Here is a 19,569-nt window from a genome sequence, read left to right on the forward strand (position 1 = left end):
TATAACACACTTTTTCTCGGCCGTCGCACCAGTTAGGGAAGATATAAGAAGATATAAGAAGATATATATGGTGTGAAGTAAGCCTATATTATTTAACCAAACTATAATAAGGAATGTTAAGTGTACTAAAACAGAGAAATCATCTAGGTATCTAACCATTATATAACTACTCTATATAGTGTCATTTCTAAATAATTATTCTTCTTCCATATTAGATATCAAGGATTAATACTACCATTAAGTTAATTAAGCTATACTGGCTCGTACACTTTCTATTACTATAATATTGCATCCTCTGGGGCGCACATGTCGAAGGAGTATAGCCCCCCCCCCGGCCCCCAGGCCCTAAACAAGAACCGAAGTTTTAGTTATGGTCTAGTGGTAAAATAGCCTGTATTTTTTTCTCCCACAATATATACCCCTGCCTAGCCTGCATCAAGTGTAAAATCTCTCTTCGCTTAGATATCCAATCCAACCATGAAAATCTTGATGCTCCACGGTATTGAACCCCAGAATCCCGCAGTGCCTACGAAGTAAACCTAACCATTATACTCCGTAGGATCCCGCCAATCGGGCGAACTCTTCCGAGCAAAACTCCAAGCCTTAGAAAAATTAATCCACCGAGCCCTCGGCCCTCTCCAGCCGGGAGTTGAACTCGTGTACCCGACAGCTCCATTCGCGCTAGAGCCCTCCTCGGGTACCACATCCGACCTGCGCAGTCGGCACGGTGCATGGAGCTGGTTCGAATCCGAATCCATCCATGATCTTTACCCGGGAATAGAAGGCGGCCTGGAATATATTGCGTCTATTCTCAAGGATTCCGGGCCGTTCGATGGAATCGTTGGTTTTAGTCAGGGGGCCGCGGCGGCTGCTATGGTTGCATCGCTGTTAGAAGGAAATCGAAAAGATGCATTTGCTAGATTCGAAGCGGAGGCTGGGATTTCATATCCCACTTGCTTCGCGAATCTTGAACACCCGCCGCTTAAGTTCGTGGTTAGTATTTCGGGTTATGTTGCTTCTCATCCGGATTATCGTGCTTTCTATGATCCTGTCATTCGGACGCCGGTGCTGCATTTTCTGGGGAGTATGGATACAGTTGTGGATGAGAGTGCGTCGATGAGGTTGGTGGAAAGTTGTCAGTAGGTGGGGGATAAAAAGAAACAGATTGTTATATGGCATTCCGGTGGACATGTGGTTCCAAGTGGGAAGCGAGAACTCGCTGCTGTTGCGCATTTTATAAAGTCCAACGTGAGCTGAGAACGCTTCATATTTCAAAATTCATTCTATAAACCCATTTCTGTCCAATAGCTGTGTGCAATAAGTTCGTAGAGGTGTTTGCTGGCACTATGTGTAAGGATGCTGTCGAATTAAGAGCTGGACTAGTATTCGAGAACCATGGGAATTGGAAAAGTTTGATACTTTGATATTGAATTGCGCACTTTATGTGTACATGGGGATTTCCAAGACATGCCTAAACAGACAAAAAGATTTAATCGTGAACTTCGTGTTTAAAAATGACGCTAAGTCCCCCCGAGAGATGTTGTTCGCCAGGGTAGAATACAAAAAGGAGCTATACAAATGCAGATGCTTGACCCAGCAAGGCCGATATGAACAAATCACAGCTTACCGCTGTGAACGGTAAGCGTCGTACGAGGTGTACGAGGGCTCGTCATCCTGGCCGACAGGCCCATAACCACCGGTCCGCCAGCGACCCAGCGGATTCGTGATATCCATCTGCCCAGGAGCCTGTGCATGGCTGAGTAGTCTGGATTCCGCCTCGTCTGTGGTTGAGTATGCTCCTGTGCCACTGTCGCCCCGCGATAGCGGCACACGGAAGGCTGGGTGGACCAGTCCGGTCGGGTCGGAGTGTTCATGACCATTGTGCGTATGTAGCGGTGAGATTGATGGCAAAGAGGGTGCCGGTGATGAGGCACGCGATGAGCTGGGAGACCACTCGCCTCTCATAGTACTGCGGGGTGTGTGCGAGCGCTCTGTCATCAGATCCTCGGGTCGGCCGTAGATGCCACCTCCGAACTCATCTCGGAAATCTGCTCGATCCTTGTAGTACGAGAAGTCTAGATGGTTCTCCGGGACGACCTCGAATGGCGCTGGTTCGGCAGACTTGCCGGGCTGCGATGCAAGCATCGGGTTCATTGCAATGTCTGAGTACTCGCCGCCCGTGTCTCCCTGGTCCAGACGGCCCTGGTAGATTTCCTTTAGTGCTGCGGCTGCCTTGGCGTGCACCATAGGTGTCAAAAGTGGCTTGTACAGGGCAGGGTGTCCGAACTTGGTGTTCAGACGGTCTGACGCCTTCTTGTCGGAAGTGTTCGCGCCTAGGGCCTCAGCATCGGTTAGGTTTGCACGATTGTAGAACTCGCAATCGGAGTCAAACGTCTTCATGCAATAGATCTTGAATCCAATCATCAAGAAAGGCAGAGGGGCCACGCAGAACACCATGTTCCACGTGCCGCTCGACTTGGCAACGAGAGCGATGATTACGTTGGCAAGAATAGTAGCGAAGATCAGGCGATTGAATAGAACTCGCCAAAACGCACCACCGGACTCATTCTTAGTCACAAACACGTACATCAATAGATACTTCTTCAACATGGCATCCACACCAAAGTACAATGCCGTCACCGGCAGTACAATGGGTTGCAAGGTAGCGAAACAGAAAGCCACGGTGGCATAGAAGAGGAAGTAGTTGTAGTAACTGGCGTAGTCGAATGGTGGCGGTGCGGTCCACTCAATTGCCTGTCGGGGTGTGGGTGAGAGGAACGTCTTGGCGAACCAGACCCAAGCCATGGTAACCAGCTGCACAAGATCGATAGCAGCGCCGAGATTGCGCTGCAAAAGATACGTCACCCAGAACGGTGACACGGTGCATAGAGCGCTTACCAACTTGGCATACATCCGGCTTTCCAAGATGGCTTGCCAAGCGTCTTCGTGGTTTTGGGTTTTATCAACCACGAACGACACGAAGTACCAAGCCGCCGAGAAGAGTGAAAAGACGATCAGATTGTTGAAAACGAAGAACGCATACAGATGCCCCAGAACGTGGCGCTCTCGAGATGTTTTAGTCTTGCTGCCACCTTGAATAGAAAGTCGACGGAAGATGACCGGAAGCGCCAGGTATACGAGTGAAGTCAGTGCAGGCGACGCAATACCCTGGACAGCAGCCCAAACTGTTGGGTTCCCTGCTAGCGAGGTCTGGAATGCCGGCCATACCAAACCCAGATTTGACAGGTTGGACAAGAAAATGGCAATCAAACCGTTAGGAACAATCCACACAAGTGTCAAGCATGTCACCCAGATGAAATTGACCAGTCGCTTCCATTTGCGTGCCGATTTTGAAAGTGGTAGGTTTTCCCAGATGATATCGCTGGGCCGCGGCGCAAGAGCAATAGTGGTGCCCTCAGGGCGCTTCCGGCGAGCGTTCCATGCCACAGCATGAGCGTGCTCGATATTGTCCCAGCTGGCAAAGCCGTAAGGCATTGCGTTTCTGCGATCTATCGACGCACGTCCATGCTTGATTTCCTCCTCCAAAACGCGAATCCGGACGGATAGATAATCGATCGCGTCCACTTTGCCCCCGGGGAGTTGATTGCGTTGTCGGCGAGGGGGACGTAGAGTCGGTCTTTTCGCGGGCAATCGGTCCGGGTTCTTAAGGTATTTTGCCAAAACGGACTCGAGTTCTCGGACAACCTCTTCATGTTCTTTGATGATCCGGGGTAAATCCCTGACGTTACGGCCAATCGCAGCTCGTGGGAGGGCCGCGGTTGGATTAACCTGGTCGGTCAACCGCAGGATGCCTTCGTCGGTACGACTATTGGGAGGGATGTCCGTGACCATCAATGTTCTGGCATGCAGACTGCGCTGATATTCAGAGCTTTGGAAATATTGCCTCCGCAGGCTCCGTACTGCGCGATAGTTCCTCCACAAAAAGAAAACAACAATAAGATCAAAAGCCCAAGCGCATACCACCTGACTCCAAATAGCCATGGGGTTGGTGATGTTGAGGGGTGTCATCATATTGAAGGCGGCAGACGCCGATGAGTCGGCAGCACCCTTGCTCTGTGTGACATTGACTGGTATCATGACGAGGCAGCCGATTATGCTAAGAAAGATGAAGATGTTGCGACACATTTTGGTAAATCGGAGGAAGATTGCGGCGTCCAGGCCAACAGTCTCGATCAGCTGCGGTTCCCGTGTATTGATGACCGGTTTGACCCAGGCGAAGAATCCCTTGCCCACGGGGGGCGGAGTGTGTTTGAGGTCTGCATGCTTGACTTTGGGCGCATAGACAAGCGAATGACGGGGTCGGACAAGGGAGAAGAGGAGGGCGAGGAGGACAGTGACGCCGATCGAGGTGCCTAGCGAGGCCCAAATAGCAGTAACTGTAAACTGTAGCTTGTCAGCAGAGTATTCTTTCTCTCCGGAAACAATTTCAACTTACTGCAGAGCGAAATGGATTCGCAATAAGTTCGAGGAAAGTATCCTTCCCATCCGCACGAGCATGTAAGCTCAAGTGATGTAGATCCATTACGTCAAAGCAGAAACGAGTGGCGATCCGGCATTAACGAGTGGCCGGAGGAAATCAAGAACCCAGCATGAAGATGAAAGGCAATAGATTAAAACGAGGGGAAAGAGAGATTCTAAAAAGATGGGAGAAATGAGAGGTGAGACAAAGATAATGCGCACGCATGAAAGAAAAAAAGGTGGACTCCGTTTGGCCTGAATTGGGTTATTATTAGAATTTGGTCATGGAGTTATTGGATTCTTGGCCTGACTTAGCGTCGCTGATCTCCGCCGTTGGAATAAGGAGCCACAAGAGCCACTTTTCTTCAATATGAAAGTCCCTCACACCGAGTACAATCAATGCCGTTCCCACGGCTCTGGAGATCAGATTTTGCGTCAACATCAACTGGCGTTCATAGTGGTGCCCTGACACGTTTCAACTGTTCGCTGACCCCATCCACTATCATATCATTGGCAGTCCACCAGCTTATGTCAAGTGGCACACCAATCACCTGCCCAAAGTAGAAAAAGTCTGGAACATTGCAATTGTTGGGTCCAAGGTACCACACAAGACATGGACTTCATGTAGGTACACCTGGGTAATGTAGATACGTTGTTGTGCCACCCTTTGGTGTTCCTCGGGGGCGTCCAAAGGCAGTTTGAGGGGTTTGTCTTTTGTTTGTTGCCTGAGGCAATTGTGGATGCCTGAATATATTCATAACCTTAGTTAACTAGTTAACGTATTTCACCACCGAGCTGCGTACACCACCGAGCTGCGCAATCCGAAACACATAGTAAATGCGGTAAAATATAAGTTGACATCTCAACAACCAACGTCTTTATTTTATTTCATCACTTGCCGATAGCATTCGATAAGTATTTTTAGTATTATATATTAATTCTGAGCAAATCAAAACCTCGCATTATCTCGGTATCGAAAATTACGTCGCTAAAGTCAATAAATAAATATATCTCAGTCACTAATTTATTGAACTTCCTAAAACTCTCTAAAGGAGCTAGATATAGCATAAAAAGCACTAGGCTAAAAGGAAACTTCCATATAGACAACTGTTGTTGCGATTATATGTCGTAATTTATCGCTTTTACTATGTGTTTTGGGGTGCCCAGCTCGCTTGTGTGTCCAGCTCGCATGTGAAATACGTTAATGGCCCGTAAGATAGACTGAACAATTCTCACGGTTGATTTTCTAATTCTAATTCTAAAAAAAAAAATAGGAGTAGCCGGCTGTGGCAATTTAACTGCAAAGTATGCGATTTGATAATTTCTTTGTGGTTTACTACTCGGTTTCCTCCCCATTCAACACCACCCGAATGGTATAAGAGCTACACTGCCAGTAACGGAAATACATATTCCCGAAAGTTTGACCATATATGAAACGCTACCCTTTCAATCAATTCCCATTCGTTGACCCCTCATTACTCCAGAGGACTGTGCCGAGGGCCACGAGGCTCCCACGCGGCCAAGGATGGTGACAAGTTCTACCCTGTGCATGATGTTCTGCACTTGAAGCTTGAGTTCATATCCGAGCGCTCTTTGTCACATTTGCAGGTGGTCGACTGGGACTTGAGCGTGTGACCGCAGGCATATGTTATCATGTTATAACACATCGTGTTGGTAGGAGAGTAGCCCTAGAGATACGACATTAGCTATACGTACGATCTTTACCCAGGCCATTTAGTAAGAGAGCCCGTAGGAATACTCTGGGCCTTACGAAATATATTCTTGTTGTTATGCTTAGATTGGATGCAAGAGTCTGAGAGGTTGAATCTATAGAGGAATGGGTGGTTTTGCCCCCCGTTTATATATTCAGTCATGTGACAATTTTAGAATAACCTACCTAGGAGGAAAAGATGACCTCCCCATCTTGGCAGATGGTCATAAGCCCAAGTCGATTTGTTTGCTTCGCGTTTTGAGCCAATTACTTGCTGGAGGTCTGGATCCCGTTATCCTGACGGGAGCAGCTGAGCGGGGTGAGCAAGGATCGCGGAGAGCTTCATACCACAACCAACGTTCTGCCAGCGCACGCTCAAGGCTGAGTACAGGGATGAAGTCCCCTATCGCAAGACTAGTAAGAAGCTAGGAGTGTCCCGATTGTGATTCGTGCATTATGCCCTAAGAATGAGTTCAGCCGCACCGACCACCCAATAAAACTGGCCATGGCCGGTGGCCTATTCATTACCGCGTGTGTCGCCCTCTTCAGCCGGCAGTCTGTTGGTACTGGCAATCCGCAGAAGTGGAGAATATCTTGAGTGCAGTAAGAGTACTCCGTAGGTCTCGCCCATACCCGTTCCTTGGCAGTCTTTTGGGTCGAAGGCCTAGACCCGTAGGTCGTGCGGGTTGAGAAATATCTTTGAGCGACTTTTTTTTTGACCTTAATCCTATTTCCTGCCTAGTTATGTCTTTGAAAATGAGATATTCTGTTCTACTTCAACCCAAACTGAAACATATCCCCTACCTTGATGCAGCGCAGTCATCAAAGAAGAATTGTGCGTGCATCTCGCTGTGGGGTCTTTGGGCGAGTAGTTCCAAAGAAACCCAAGGGTAGCTCCAAAATTGACACATAAGCAATGTCTGCGCGTAAGATCATTAGACTACAGTGAAATTGCTGGTTATATCCAGTCTCGGTTGCAACGTGGAAGAACACGAAACACGCATTTAGAATACATGTTTTCACACACGATGCCATGTAGCAAAAAAACGTAGCTCGATAGATTGTGCTCATCATGGGGGAAGCTCTGGAAGAATAAATTATACTTTCGATTTCGCCATTCGCCTCGCAGGCTTGTGCCAGCATTTCATGTTAGTGGCTTCTTCTGTCTACCTTCTCAATGGTATATTTCTAGTATGCTTGAATAATTTTATGCTAAAAGTGTATATTTGTACAAGTTTGTTTATCAACGTTGTTAAATCGTAGGTGGTATTATTCGCTATTTACATCGTGATATCATCAAAAGACAGGAGTACCGCCTAGATGGTGTTGTATATAGAACAAGTGGCACATAGATTATTGGCACTTTAGTTCTTGGCAGCCTCTGCAATATTGTTAGTACTATTCTCTAACCAGCTTTGTGCAATGGTTTCAGCTTACCCTTGTGGACATCGGCCTTCGTGTTGTGGGAAAGCTCGTCCTTCTTGTCGCCGAGTGCGTCCTTGGCAGCGCTGGCGCGGGTGGAGACGTTGGCATCGCTGCTCTTAGCGACGCCCTTGTTGGCCTCCTTGGAAGCCTCAGCTCCAGTGCCCTGAATGGTCTCAGAGACGTAGTTGGCGGCTTGCTATAATTTTCGGTTAGTCAATGATAAGGCAAGTACCAAGAGACTTGGGTTGATCACATACCTTGACGGTCTCCATTGTGAATTTGGAAGTTGGAAAATGTGGTTTGTTTGAAAAGGGTTGATTGAGATAGTGGAAGATGAGTTGTGTTGAAGAATAATTGAAGTTCTGGGGAAGTTCAAGGGATATTTATATTGTTCTGGGTCCTATCTGGGGCAGGGGCAATGATGTCATGACGTCATGTCATTGATGAAAGGGCCCGTACCTCGCCCCGGGAACAGCCAACCTCAGGTCACATACAACTCGTGCAGTGCCAAGTTTGCCAAAGCATAAAATCTTGGAAGCTTGGTGGCTGTAACTCCAGGTCGATCCACAGTTTACGCTTCCTACTAGTTCTGACCCTCTGACATCACTAGTTAGATGCATTGGGATAGAGATTTAGATCTACAACACTTGCACTACACGCGCGAACATAATTTGTGGCTATGATAGACACAGCTAACTCGAACATGCCATTTTCTTCCGTAGCCCGTTCTTCAAACGTGAGAGGCCATTCCACATATCCCCAGATTGTTCCCAGACCCACCAAACCTGGCTGCATGACGTATGGACACATTTACCCCAACAATGCAGCTACAGAATAGTTGGACCGGTACATTCCATGGATGCAATATTAGTATGCTGTCATAATAGGCAGTGGTCTATGGAGAATCATTTGGCGCACACCTGACTTACAATTGAGGCAAATTGAAGCTAATATTGTGCCTGTCCATCGGCAATTAGAGTCATTGAAAGAAAGAGCTCGGCTTGAAAAGTATCCCCCCCCCCTTTAATAAAGCTACAATAATATATCATATTACCCAGATGTGGCTATGTGGATATATGACTGCGGGGTTGAACACTGATTCTGATGCACACACTGTACAGTTCGATCTATGCAGGTCATACATGACTAGCGCCGAGCTTTTTGGACGGGCCTATGACGTAGTTCATCTGAAGTCTCGTCTAGACAACCTGTGGGCCTTTGGAAGCACAGCAGTTCGGCGAGTTAGAGTCCCGGTATCTGAATCCGCCAATAAGAATGGAATATGAACTCCACAACCGATAGAACTCGGGTTCTGGTTGTCACTAAGGAGGTCAAAACATTCATTCATTTGTATTCATTTCCAAGGATTACTAGTTACAATTGATCCTAGTAGAGACCCATTTAGGTTTTGCCAGAAAATCGGGAGCGATGCTGGCTGGCGTTCAAGGGTCAGCCCCCAAGAGCCGTAAGACAAGCAATTTATACAGGTAGTTCGTGCCTTCGCTAGGTGAATTCATTGGAGATGGACAAGAATATTCTCCTTGTTTCTCCTAACCCTATAGGCCGCCATGAGATAGATCTTATAAGGAATAGAATTTCCAAGACGGCTTGTGCTCTCGCGATAACGGCTGATCTTGCATCGAGGCCCGCGCCAACTCGATTGGCATACAATTCCCCTTCAAAAACCGGTCATGGAATTCCTTCTCAGCAAGGAGTCCCGTCTCGACAGTCTCCTTCCGCAGTGCATATATTTGCAATGCACCCAGCATATACCCGGCCTGATATAACGGCGAATAATCGCCATTCAATGATCGTCTCACTTCTCCTTCTGCAGTGGCACGTTCGTGTCCGACTTGATCAACGAGTAGATCAATGCACTCCTGAGGAGCCATCTGTCCGAGATGGAACTTAATGGAGAATATTATTCGGGCGCACCGATGAAGTCGCCAAAACAGCATCCCAATCCGGTTCTGCGGCGTCTTTTTGAACCGTTCGTCGTTCCACAAAATAAACTCCCAGTACAGAGCCCATCCTTCAATCCAGAACGGAGTGTCAAATAGCTGGCGGTAGGGTTTGTATCTCGCAATCATGTGCATCTGCAAATGGTGGCCAGGTATCATCTCATGGAAGACCGTAGCGCGGGAGAAATGGATGTTGTTCCCACGCATCCCCATCAGCTTGGATTTATGGTCCATCTCATCGGTTGGGTATGAGACAATGATACAGTCACCTCCGAGGAAGAAAGGGTTTACTTTCTGGCGCTCGGGCGACATCATAAACATCTGCCAGTTCTCCTTGGCAACCGGTGGAACGGTGACGAGTTGATGATCTTGAACAAAGGAGATTGCTTCCATCGTGAGATCTCGGACTAATTCAGTTTGTTTTCCAGGTTCGACGAAGTCATTCTTGACTTCTTCCAGGGCCTGCTTCCAGTTATCCCCGAACCCCATGCTGCGTGATGCCTTCTTCATTTCACCAACACACCATTTGAACTCCTTCTCTCCAATTGAGATTAATTCCTCCGGTGTGTAGGCAATCATCTCACCCAAGAGTTCGCTAAGTAAACCCTCTCGACCGATAGGATCACCCACTATCGCATCTTCGTTGCCTGGGCGGATACCAGCCAAGTTCTCTCGGATACTTGCTGAAACATCTTTCAGGCCCTTTTCCACAACCCCATATGGATGTGACACCCACCAGTTGAACGACGGATCGTAGCCTTTGTAGAATTCGAACCATTCTTTCAGGTTGGTGTGCAATGAGTCTATGTTTCTCGCCGCTCTAAATGCAATTGTTTTCTCCATCCGAATCTTGCTCGAGCCGTTTTTGACCATGTCTATCACGGCTGCGATTTGAGACTGGCATTCAACAAGCTTCTGCGCAGCGTCTTTTGAATTCATCGACACTACCATAGCACGAGCCTCACACAGCTCCAGCAGTGTGTCTGAAAACGGTAGAAGTAGTGCGGTCATTTCATCTTGTTTAGAGTTGAGGTCCAACTCGCGCAGCTGTCTTTCTAGGTAATTTTTTATCAGAAGATAATCTACCTTCCCTGGTTGATCATAAAGATCAAAGGGCTGGCTGCGGAGTGAGTCGAGCTCAGATGTAAGGAACTCGCGTAACTTCTGTGTTCTTCTGGGAGATATTTTGATAGGGAAAAATTCTTTGATATCTTTGAGGTCTTCGGTGATGCGCTCAATCCTGTCGCGTATCGTGTCGGCTTGTGCACGTTGGATGGCGATGCCCCTGGGTGAAGTGACAGATACCATGACAGGCAAAATCCGGTTATCACTCTGTTTTGTTCGGGAAGATATGAGTTTGCTTATTTTTTTAAAAATTATTTTCTTTCGAAGTTCATTCGGTCTTAGGGGCAGGAAATCAGAAGAAGCAATGTGTAGTGAAGAAGAAGCGCTTTCCTAGGACTGGACTAACTCTAGATTGAAAAAGAAAAGCATAGGCTTCCAGCTAAATCAGAACCTAGACTATCTCCGCGATGCATTTGATTAAAACAAATATTTCCTACAATACTACATCGGGTGGTGTATCCGACATTATACCTTATATCGCTGGCTGGTCCGAATGGTTGATTTTTGGTCATATCGCACGGAGTAACCTTATCTTATAAAGTTGAGTGGTCTTTCTCCGCGTTTATACCTAAAGCAGTACTTTGTTATCTCGACGGGATGATACCCTAAAGTGGGCAGTCCAGGGGGGGACTAGGGGTGATGTTAAAATGCGGGGAAATGAATCAAATGCTACGTTGTGTTTGGAGGAGAAACTTATTCTCCCGAGGACTGGACCGGCAAGGGGACCGGCCCAGGTTAAACTTCTACATACCTACATATGTAGCTAGTAGTATATGTAGCCATTGCCAAGTCTAGATAAGACAATTCAAGCTCAATTGACGCCGTATACAGATTACAGTTCTCTTGGCTGTTTGCTATGATAGATAGTCCCCTTAATCTCCTAATCTCTCTTTCTCTTTTTTTATTTCTTCCTATCTGCCAGAAATATAAGTCTTGAATAATACCTGTCATGCCCAGAAGCTTTTAATTCTAAGTTGATTGCTCAGTCAAACCCTAATCAGGTTACCTGCTACCCTATTGTTGCAGAATGGCTTCACATCTGCCTGTCACGGAGGGCCTTGACCCATCCCAACTCGACATGCCAAACGAGAATGACAAGTCAGTAAGCGATACAATTCGGGAGTTACACAAGGTTCAACTCTCCCACCAGTGGGACCCAAATTTGCCACAGGAGAAGATCGATGCCATTAACGAGGCAGTCAAGACAGGCGACCAGGAAAAGGCTGCCGAGTTAGAAAAGACTCTCGCTCGGGAGTCCCAGTATGAGTCTGTTCGTGCCGCGGTGCGCAACACAGATGGCGGAGAAGTTGCAAACACCGTACGCGCCTGGGTGCTGGGCATGTTTTTCACTACTCTGGGAAGTGGACTCAATATGTTCCTGAGCATGAGGTGGGCTTCTATTCCGATGAAGCCTTTGGGTAGGAAATTGGTTGCTCATCTTGCACTAGGAGTCCTGCCATCTCGTTCCCGGCCATCGTCGTGCAGTTGCTGGTCTATCCGATGGGTTGTTTGTGGGCCAAGACAATGCCGACTCGGAAGTTCAATACATTTGGAGTGGAATGGACGTTGAATACTGGTCCTTTCACTATCAAAGAGCATGCAGTTATCACAGTAAGCTCCTGAAAGTTGATTCTCAAAAATTAATAAAGCTGGCCTTTTGTTTTCAGATCATGGCAAAGTGGGTGGATCTTGATCACATCCAAGCTTCTGCATCAATGCTAAGCAATGTATAGTGTGTCGATCGGATATGCTTATTGTACGGATGCCCTCTTGGCATTGAAAGCAAAGCGTGAGCAATATATCTGGCACTAAATCAATATTGGTCTAATATACACTCTCAGCACTCTATAATATGGAACTTGGATGGGGATTCCAACTTTTATTCGCTTTGAGCAGTCAGGTTGTTGGTATGTCACTAGCTGGCATCTTCCGCCGGTTCCTCGTCTGGTAAGTTAGAACCTTCTCTGCCGGGATTGCCAATACTCACAATGTCAAGGCCCGCTGCTATGATGTGGCCTAGTCAATTTGCGAACACTTCCTTGTTTTATGCTCTTCACGACTGGAGCTCCGAGGATGAATCAGAGACCCACGGATGGAGCATCTCACGATACCGATATTTCCTATATGTGACAATCGGGGCTTTCGTCTGGTATTGGTAAGGCTCTCCTATTCCAATCCGAACGACATATGCTAATTTCTTTGAATTGCAGGATACCGGGGGTCCTATGGCAAGGACTCTCTGTTTTTGCTTTTGTCACCTGTAAGGTCCCGTTGCCATGTTTCATTCCTGACTTGTGCTGACTCCTTTTCCTTGTAGGGATCCGACCCAACAATGTGGTTTTGAACCAGCTGTTCGGGGGCTTTACAGGTCTCTCTCTCATTCCTATTACATTTGATTGGACGTAAGATTTATAGTCCCCGTCACTTGTAGAACCGCGGAAAGGATGTAAATCTAATTATAACCAGCTACGTCTCCGCATATCTCGGAGATCCACTCTTGGCACCTGTCCATGCTCTTGTCAACACCTTCATCGGGCTTGTGGTGTTTGTGATCATCACCACAATCGGGATCTCTTACTCTGAGGCTTTGTATGCTGCAATATCTCACCAGACTCATTTCAAGACTGACAGAAATATAGGTACTCCACCTATCTCCCTATCAACACATCCAGCACCTATGATAATACACAAAATGCCTACAATGTAACCAAAATTCTAGGTTCTGGTTTCTCTTTTGATGAGGAAAAATACAAGGCATACTCACCGATGTTCCTGGCTCCAACCTTTGCCTTGAACTATGGACTGTCGTTTGCAGCCCTTACAGCAGCTATTGTACATGTTATTCTCTTCCATCGAAAGCAGATCTGGCATCAATTTAGGGCTTCTCGGGAACAGGAACCTGATATTCATCTTACCATGATGAAGAAGTACAAGGAAGCACCTGACTGGTGGTATGCGGCACTATTCCTATTCTCGATCGCGTTAGGGCTTGCAGGCATTCTGGCATATGATTCGCAGCTCCCTTGTATGTGATATTCTTCTCGGTCTGATGCTCAAATCTGACAAAATACATAGGGTGGGGCTTTTTTGTCTCTATCATCCTCGCCGTGGTCTTTATAGTATGTTGTGTTATGATCACTGGGTGATTATTTTTGACTCAAACAACAGATCCCGACTTGCATGATTCTCGGAATCACTAATATTACGCTGTGTACGTGCAGTCCCGCGCCTCTTGTATGTGTACAATGCTAACTAATGTAGCTCTCAACGTTCTATCGCCATTCTTGGCAGGTTTTATGATCCCAGGAAAGCCGATTGGGGTCATGGTATTCAAGGTCTTCAGCACCATCACCTTGGGACAAGCGTAAGAATCAATCCTCTCTTTCTAGAATGAAGGCTGACCTTATCAATAGTCAAGTATACTGTGCGGATCTCAAGGTAAGGAACTTTCTCCCCATGTCAGCGGACCAGATTGTTGACTCTTCTTCAACAATAGCTGGCCCATTATATGAAAGTGCCACCCCGCGTCACCTTCATGTGTCAAGTTGTTGCCACAATATGGGCAAGTATTGTTCAGATTGCAGTCATGAATTGGACTCTAGGCAATATCGATGAAGTTTGCACGCCGTATGTTATACATATATTTGGAAAGAGAACAAGTTATTAACAATCTCTGGGAGCAGTACTCAGTCAGGGAATTTTACATGCCCAAACGGAAGAGCATTCTTTTCATCCAGCATCGTGTGGGGTCAGTTTGCTATGTCTCAGGGACATCCCAGCATATTACTCCGTATTAACTATTTATTTAGGTGTCATTGGCCCACAGCGCATGTTTGGACCCGGCGCCATGTACGCTCAAATACAATGGTTCTGGCTGATCGGCGCCCTTCTTCCCGTGGTATTCTATGTCTTAATACGAGTATTCCCTCGGTCTAAGCTCAGGTTCCTAAATGCACCTGTGTAAGTCACGGGATATAATTTTTGATGAAATACGCTAATATTATCAACAGGATGCTAGGTGCTATGGCCTGGTTGCCTCCGTAAGTCTATACAACATTCCCGGTGCTGTTGTTCACGGTTACGTCTTACTGATCATTTTACAGGGCCACTCCTTTGAGTTTCTCTTCATGGGTTATCTTTGGCCTCATTTTCAACTACTGGATTCGACGCCGGTGGGGCGGCTGGTGGCATACTTACAACTATATCACCGCTGCAGGACTTGACTCAGGCCTCATTCTGTCCACCATTGTTATTTTCTTCGCGATTATTCTGCCGAATGTCTCGATACCCCAGTGGTGGGGAAATACAGCTCCATACGAGACCATGGTACGTAACTATATCCCGACATTTATTCTTGTGGGCCTAATGAGGAACATAGGACTCTCTTTATACTGCAGTTCGAAAGACTGTCGCAGATGGGGAGACTTTTGGACCACAGAAGTGGTGATATTCTCACTGCTCACACTAACTATGCCCTTTTTTTTTTGGAAATCACGTTCTATAAATGCAGATTTATAATGTTGAATAATATCCTTACCTCCGGGTATTTATAGAACCTCGGCCCACGTGACCGTGGCTAAAGACCGTTAATACAACATAGTTCCCCAGGGTTGCATGCCCAGGTGTAGCTAGGTGCTGACGTGGTCATGGCCACAGTATTATATGCATGTTAATAGTATTCCCTGCGGGAAAAAAAAGAAAATTTAACAGTGACCTAAAAGAACTAAAAAAGAATTAAAAGAATTTCTACAAAAAAAGGGGGGGCGTAGTCGGGGATGAAACCCAGCCTCAAACAGAATTTGGGTATCAACTCGAGAGCTTGCACCTTGGAAGTTGTCGCCCCTAGACGATCTCCGCATCCCAACCTCCTCTTACTCTTAACCTTCCCCTCTTCCATCTTCGTCCTTTTAGTATCATCATCTTTCATCGCATTCGCATTACGGGATTTGTTTCGTCCCGTGAGACAGTCCTCGTACCCCATCAAACGTGCTCGGGGCCCAGCCGTGGCTGCGGCTTCCCTCATCCCCCCCCCCCCCCCCCCCCCCCGGCTCATTCCTTTGACCGCTCCAAACCCCTCAAGGAGAACCATCCACGATGTCGGTACCGACAACTAAAACACCCACTGTGGTCCGCAGCCACTCAACTACATCTCGTCCCTCTCGAGCCCCATCGGATCTCCCGCATCGGACACGCAGTGTGGCGGTTCGATCGTCAAATACGACCCAGCCTCCTATGCCAACTAACCTATCACATTCGAAAACTCCTTCCCAGGACCGACGTCCTCCCTCAAACCACACTGCACTGGAGGGTGCAGCCCGACGCGAATTCGAGGCATCCAATGCCGCGCGCATGCCTCCTCGTCGGGAAACGTCATCGGACCGATCTCAGGAACGCCCCTCGACCGCTCGAACTGAAACCGGCCGGAGGCATCAAAGAAACCCCTCAACGCAAAGCCGTCAGCGAGACAGTGTTGATATGACACCGAGCTCGGCTTCACAACTGCCGCCGCAACATGCGACCGCAACAAATGCCCCCGCAGCCGCAGCCGCGCCTCGGCGACGGACTACGATCACGACGCCGACGGGTCAGTGGGCTCTAGGCAAAACAATAGGTGCTGGAAGTATGGGAAAAGTAAAACTGGCGAAAAATATGGAGACTGGAGAACAGGTATGAATATTCGAATCTTTGTCTCAAATTATCAACACAATACTGACTACGGTCGCAGGTTGCCGTTAAAATCGTGCCACGACTCTCGACCGAGGAACATCGCACCACCCGGGAGACAGAGAGAGCTGATCGCTCAAAGGAGATTCGGACAGCTCGAGAAGCCGCCATCGTCAGCCTGGTGAACCATCCGTATATCTGCGGTATGCGGGACGTTGTTCGAACATCATACCATTGGTACATGTTGTTTGAATATGTCAACGGTGGCCAAATGCTGGATTATATCATCTCCCACGGCAAACTGAAGGAAAAGCAGGCGCGCAAATTCGCACGACAGATCGCCAGCGCATTGGATTACTCCCACCGCAACAGCATCGTACATCGCGATCTGAAAATTGAGAACATCCTCATCAGTAAGACGGGTGATATCAAAATCATTGATTTTGGTCTCAGCAACTTGTTCTCCCCAAGAGGTTTGTTGAAGACATTCTGCGGTAGTCTGTATTTCGCTGCTCCAGAGCTGCTCCAGGCCAGACAATATACGGGGCCCGAAGTTGATGTTTGGAGCTTCGGAATTGTCCTTTACGTCTTGGTTTGTGGAAAGGTACCTTTCGATGACCAGAGTATGCCTCAGCTGCATGCCAAAATCAAGAAAGGTGTGGTGGAATACCCGCCAGGTCTCACTGCCGGTAAGTCAACCTTGAAAGAATGATTTCTCTGATTCCATTGCTGATTAGGCTTCGCAGAGTGTCGCCACATTATATCCCGCATGCTGGTCACTGACCCCAAGCAGCGCGCCAGTTTGGCCGAGATCATGAGCCATCCCTGGATGAATAAGGGCTTTAGTAACCCCCCAGAGAATCACCTCCCTCATCGTGAGCCTTTGCAGTTACCTCTGGATCCAGAGGTCGTTGAAAAGATGACCGGCTTTGACTTCGGGCCTCCGGAGTACATTACAGCTCAGTTGACTAAAGTATTGGAGTCCGAGGATTACCAACATGCTCTCCGGCTGTACTTCCGCGAACAACAGCAACCTGTTTCCAATCACCCAGAGCGCAAACGAGGAGTGTTCGATTTCTACAAACGTCGAAACTCTGCGGCCAGTCGTGATACCCTTTCCGCACCTTCAGCCGAGGCGGTGCAACTAGGCAACGACCCTTTAAATGCTTACAGCCCGTTGGTCTCCACGTACCATCTGGTGAAAGAAAAGATTGACAGAGAGCGGGCCGAAGCACGTCCTGGTGCCCTTGGTCTTCGTCAAACCCCCAGTGAAGTCCATGTGCCTGAGCTGCGGCCCCCGGAAGCCGCCCACACCAATCAGTACCAGCTGGCAGGAGACAAGGATACTGGACGACGGTCTCGGCCACGCGCCCGCACCCATGGCGAGGACGAAGCCTCGGAAGGAATGAAGATACTTCATTCTTCCTCGCCATCTACGCACGCAGTCCCAATCTCGCAGCCCGACGCCCCTGCCAAGAAAGAAAGCACTGCTGCTGGAATTTTGAGAAGATTCAGCACTCGCAGAACCAAAGATCGTAGCCGCGATGTGGATCGTGAACGCGGCAGTACCCCCAACACACCCACACTCAACGTTCAACCTCCTGCAGATTCAGCATCTCCGATGAACCGTGGCTTTAGTGTAAGGAGGACCCGACGAGCGGAGCCATCCGCAGGCGAGACGTCTTCGAATGACAGCCGGCCTCAACAGGATCTTCTAGCGGCGCCAGGATCGTCGGAACGCAATGCGCAGTCCAACAAATTCCTGGAAAGATCTACCAGTGTCAATTCGGCAGACTACCGAACTCGGAGAGCCGCACGGAGAAGTGACGCCGATGCCTTGGACGTTCCTGCAGACCGTCAACCGCCCTCTACCAGTGACTCTGATCAAGTTGTTCCGAATAATCAGCAAGATCCGGCCAGCGTGAGGGCTGGTGGACGCACGCACGCCACGCGTACAATGTCGCTGGGACACGCCCGGCGAGAAAGTATTCAGGCCCGTCGGGCCCGGCGCGAGGCTACCCGAGAGGCCAACCTGCCCGAAGAGACAGATGCAGACATCTCCGGCGCCGGGACAGCACTAGAGAGCGCTAACGAGGGAGAAGATCTGTCCAAACCAGTGTTCCTTAAGGGTCTTTTCAGTGTTTCCACCACCAGCAGCAAACCTTTGCCCGTCATTCGGGCCGACATTATTCGGGTCTTGAGACAGCTCGCGGTTGAGTATGTCGAGATCAAGGGTGGGTTTAGCTGCCGCCACGCCCCCAGCATCGACCTCGACAAGGTCGTTGATGTTGCCCCTCCCAGTCCAGAACGACAGGGACAAGTATCAGGGCATCGCCGTCGCATCAGCTTTGGCGGCCTCCTCCATCATGATGAAACCTCTCACGACAGCCGCACTGGGTCCTCCAAACTTCGTCAAGCTCAAGCTGCGCCGGATCACAGTTTCACCACGAACTCGGACGGCTCAGATGAATATGTTGCACGGGGGCAGGGTGGTCCAGTCGGCGAACGTGTCGTTGGTGAAACCACTACCCGTGTACAGAGCGACACTGGAGAGAATCTCGTCCTTCGCTTCGAAATCCTGATCGTGAAGGTGCCCTTGTTCTCCCTACATGGTATTCAGTTCAAGAAAGTATCAGGTGGCATGTGGCAGTATCGAGAGATGGCGAAGAAGATCCTCGATGCATTGAAACTGTGACCTGTCCTATCGACATGAAATCCTTGGCCAAGGAGCACATTCTATGACAAGACATCTTCCTTTGTCATTGCGGTACACACTTGGCGCTTTTTTTCCCCTCTTTTTTTTGACTTACATCCATCTACGACGCATCCGCACGCACGAGCATTCATCCATTTTGCCCCTTATCATTTGCATGTCCATTGTCATCTTTGCTTTCCTCTCATCTTTCATAGAGGGATCATTTATCTTCATTAGCCCGTTATTTTCTCTTTTCGTCCTGAACCTAAGTACTACTCCATATCTCAATACCTATTGACCTAGCTAGATTTGCACTTTTCATGGTGTATATTAGTGAAGACGTTTTGGTTGCTAGCGTTTTTGCTTTTGCTTTGTCCCCCCCGGTGTCATCTATTGGCTGTTGTGGCCTAGAGAGATGCCCAGGTGGTGTTGTATCTTTCGTTGGACAGTTATGAACTTTGTGTTGTGGCTACAAATACAAAATGGTTGCGGCAATCTCCCGTAGGATT

General features: G+C 48.2%; 6 protein-coding genes across 6 annotated transcripts; 3 read left to right on the forward strand and 3 right to left on the reverse strand.

The window, feature by feature from the left end:
• Positions 1 to 477: 477 nt before the first annotated feature.
• Positions 478 to 1,143, forward strand: N7455_006794 (alpha/beta hydrolase; the record flags this gene model as incomplete). Its single annotated transcript, XM_040953589.2, has 2 exons — positions 478 to 499; positions 560 to 1,143. The coding sequence occupies 2 exons, from the start codon at positions 478 to 480 to the stop codon at positions 1,141 to 1,143; spliced, it is 606 nt and encodes a 201-aa protein (XP_040815903.2).
• A 480-nt stretch (positions 1,144 to 1,623) lies between these two features.
• On the reverse strand, positions 1,624 to 4,543 carry N7455_006795 (putative DUF221 domain protein; the record flags this gene model as incomplete). The annotated part of the gene is made up of 2 exons (XM_040953536.2): positions 1,624 to 4,404; positions 4,457 to 4,543. 2 exons carry the CDS (start codon positions 4,541 to 4,543, stop codon positions 1,624 to 1,626), a joined length of 2,868 nt encoding a protein of 955 aa, XP_040816078.2.
• Positions 4,544 to 7,421: 2,878 nt separating this feature from the next.
• N7455_006796 (uncharacterized protein) lies at positions 7,422 to 8,041 on the reverse strand. Its single transcript, XM_040953687.2, has 3 exons — positions 7,873 to 8,041; positions 7,628 to 7,811; positions 7,422 to 7,571 (listed from the first exon to the last, which is right to left on the reverse strand). The coding sequence occupies exons 1-3, from the start codon at positions 7,885 to 7,887 to the stop codon at positions 7,555 to 7,557; spliced, it is 216 nt and encodes a 71-aa protein (XP_040815944.1). The 5' UTR covers positions 7,888 to 8,041; the 3' UTR covers positions 7,422 to 7,554.
• A 1,154-nt stretch (positions 8,042 to 9,195) lies between these two features.
• N7455_006797 (uncharacterized protein) lies at positions 9,196 to 10,884 on the reverse strand (the record flags this gene model as incomplete). Its single annotated transcript, XM_040953569.2, has 1 exon — positions 9,196 to 10,884. One exon carries the CDS (start codon positions 10,882 to 10,884, stop codon positions 9,196 to 9,198), a length of 1,689 nt encoding a protein of 562 aa, XP_040815875.2.
• An 844-nt stretch (positions 10,885 to 11,728) lies between these two features.
• On the forward strand, positions 11,729 to 15,148 carry N7455_006798 (uncharacterized protein; the record flags this gene model as incomplete). The annotated part of the gene is made up of 20 exons (XM_040953647.2): positions 11,729 to 12,090; positions 12,150 to 12,312; positions 12,369 to 12,379; positions 12,435 to 12,490; positions 12,543 to 12,648; positions 12,698 to 12,856; positions 12,912 to 12,961; positions 13,019 to 13,103; positions 13,168 to 13,290; positions 13,341 to 13,726; positions 13,777 to 13,820; positions 13,870 to 13,912; positions 13,963 to 14,065; positions 14,115 to 14,139; positions 14,198 to 14,328; positions 14,385 to 14,449; positions 14,511 to 14,661; positions 14,712 to 14,741; positions 14,805 to 15,027; positions 15,080 to 15,148. 20 exons carry the CDS (start codon positions 11,729 to 11,731, stop codon positions 15,146 to 15,148), a joined length of 2,385 nt encoding a protein of 794 aa, XP_040815917.2.
• Positions 15,149 to 15,733: 585 nt separating this feature from the next.
• On the forward strand, positions 15,734 to 19,144 carry kin1 (putative serine/threonine protein kinase Kin1). Its single transcript, XM_065605429.1, has 3 exons — positions 15,734 to 16,368; positions 16,427 to 17,054; positions 17,112 to 19,144. Exons 1-3 carry the CDS (start codon positions 15,796 to 15,798, stop codon positions 19,058 to 19,060), a joined length of 3,150 nt encoding a protein of 1,049 aa, XP_065461283.1. The 5' UTR covers positions 15,734 to 15,795; the 3' UTR covers positions 19,061 to 19,144.
• The last annotated feature ends 425 nt before the right edge of the window (positions 19,145 to 19,569 follow it).

Source organism: Penicillium solitum, assembly GCF_028829755.1.
Source record: "Penicillium solitum strain IBT 25940 chromosome Unknown utg000004l_segment0_segment0, whole genome shotgun sequence".
Lineage (NCBI taxonomy): Eukaryota > Fungi > Ascomycota > Eurotiomycetes > Eurotiales > Aspergillaceae > Penicillium > Penicillium solitum.

Excerpts from the sequence above, each read along its gene's own strand:
- kin1 (XM_065605429.1), top strand. The coding sequence starts at position 15,796 with ATGTCGGTACCGACAACTAAAACACCCACTGTGGTCCGCAGCCACTCA. Across the intron at positions 16,369-16,426 it reads ATATGGAGACTGGAGAACAG|GTTGCCGTTAAAATCGTGCC; the intron begins GTATGAATATTC and ends CTACGGTCGCAG. Across the intron at positions 17,055-17,111 it reads CCCGCCAGGTCTCACTGCCG|AGTGTCGCCACATTATATCC; the intron begins GTAAGTCAACCT and ends TAGGCTTCGCAG.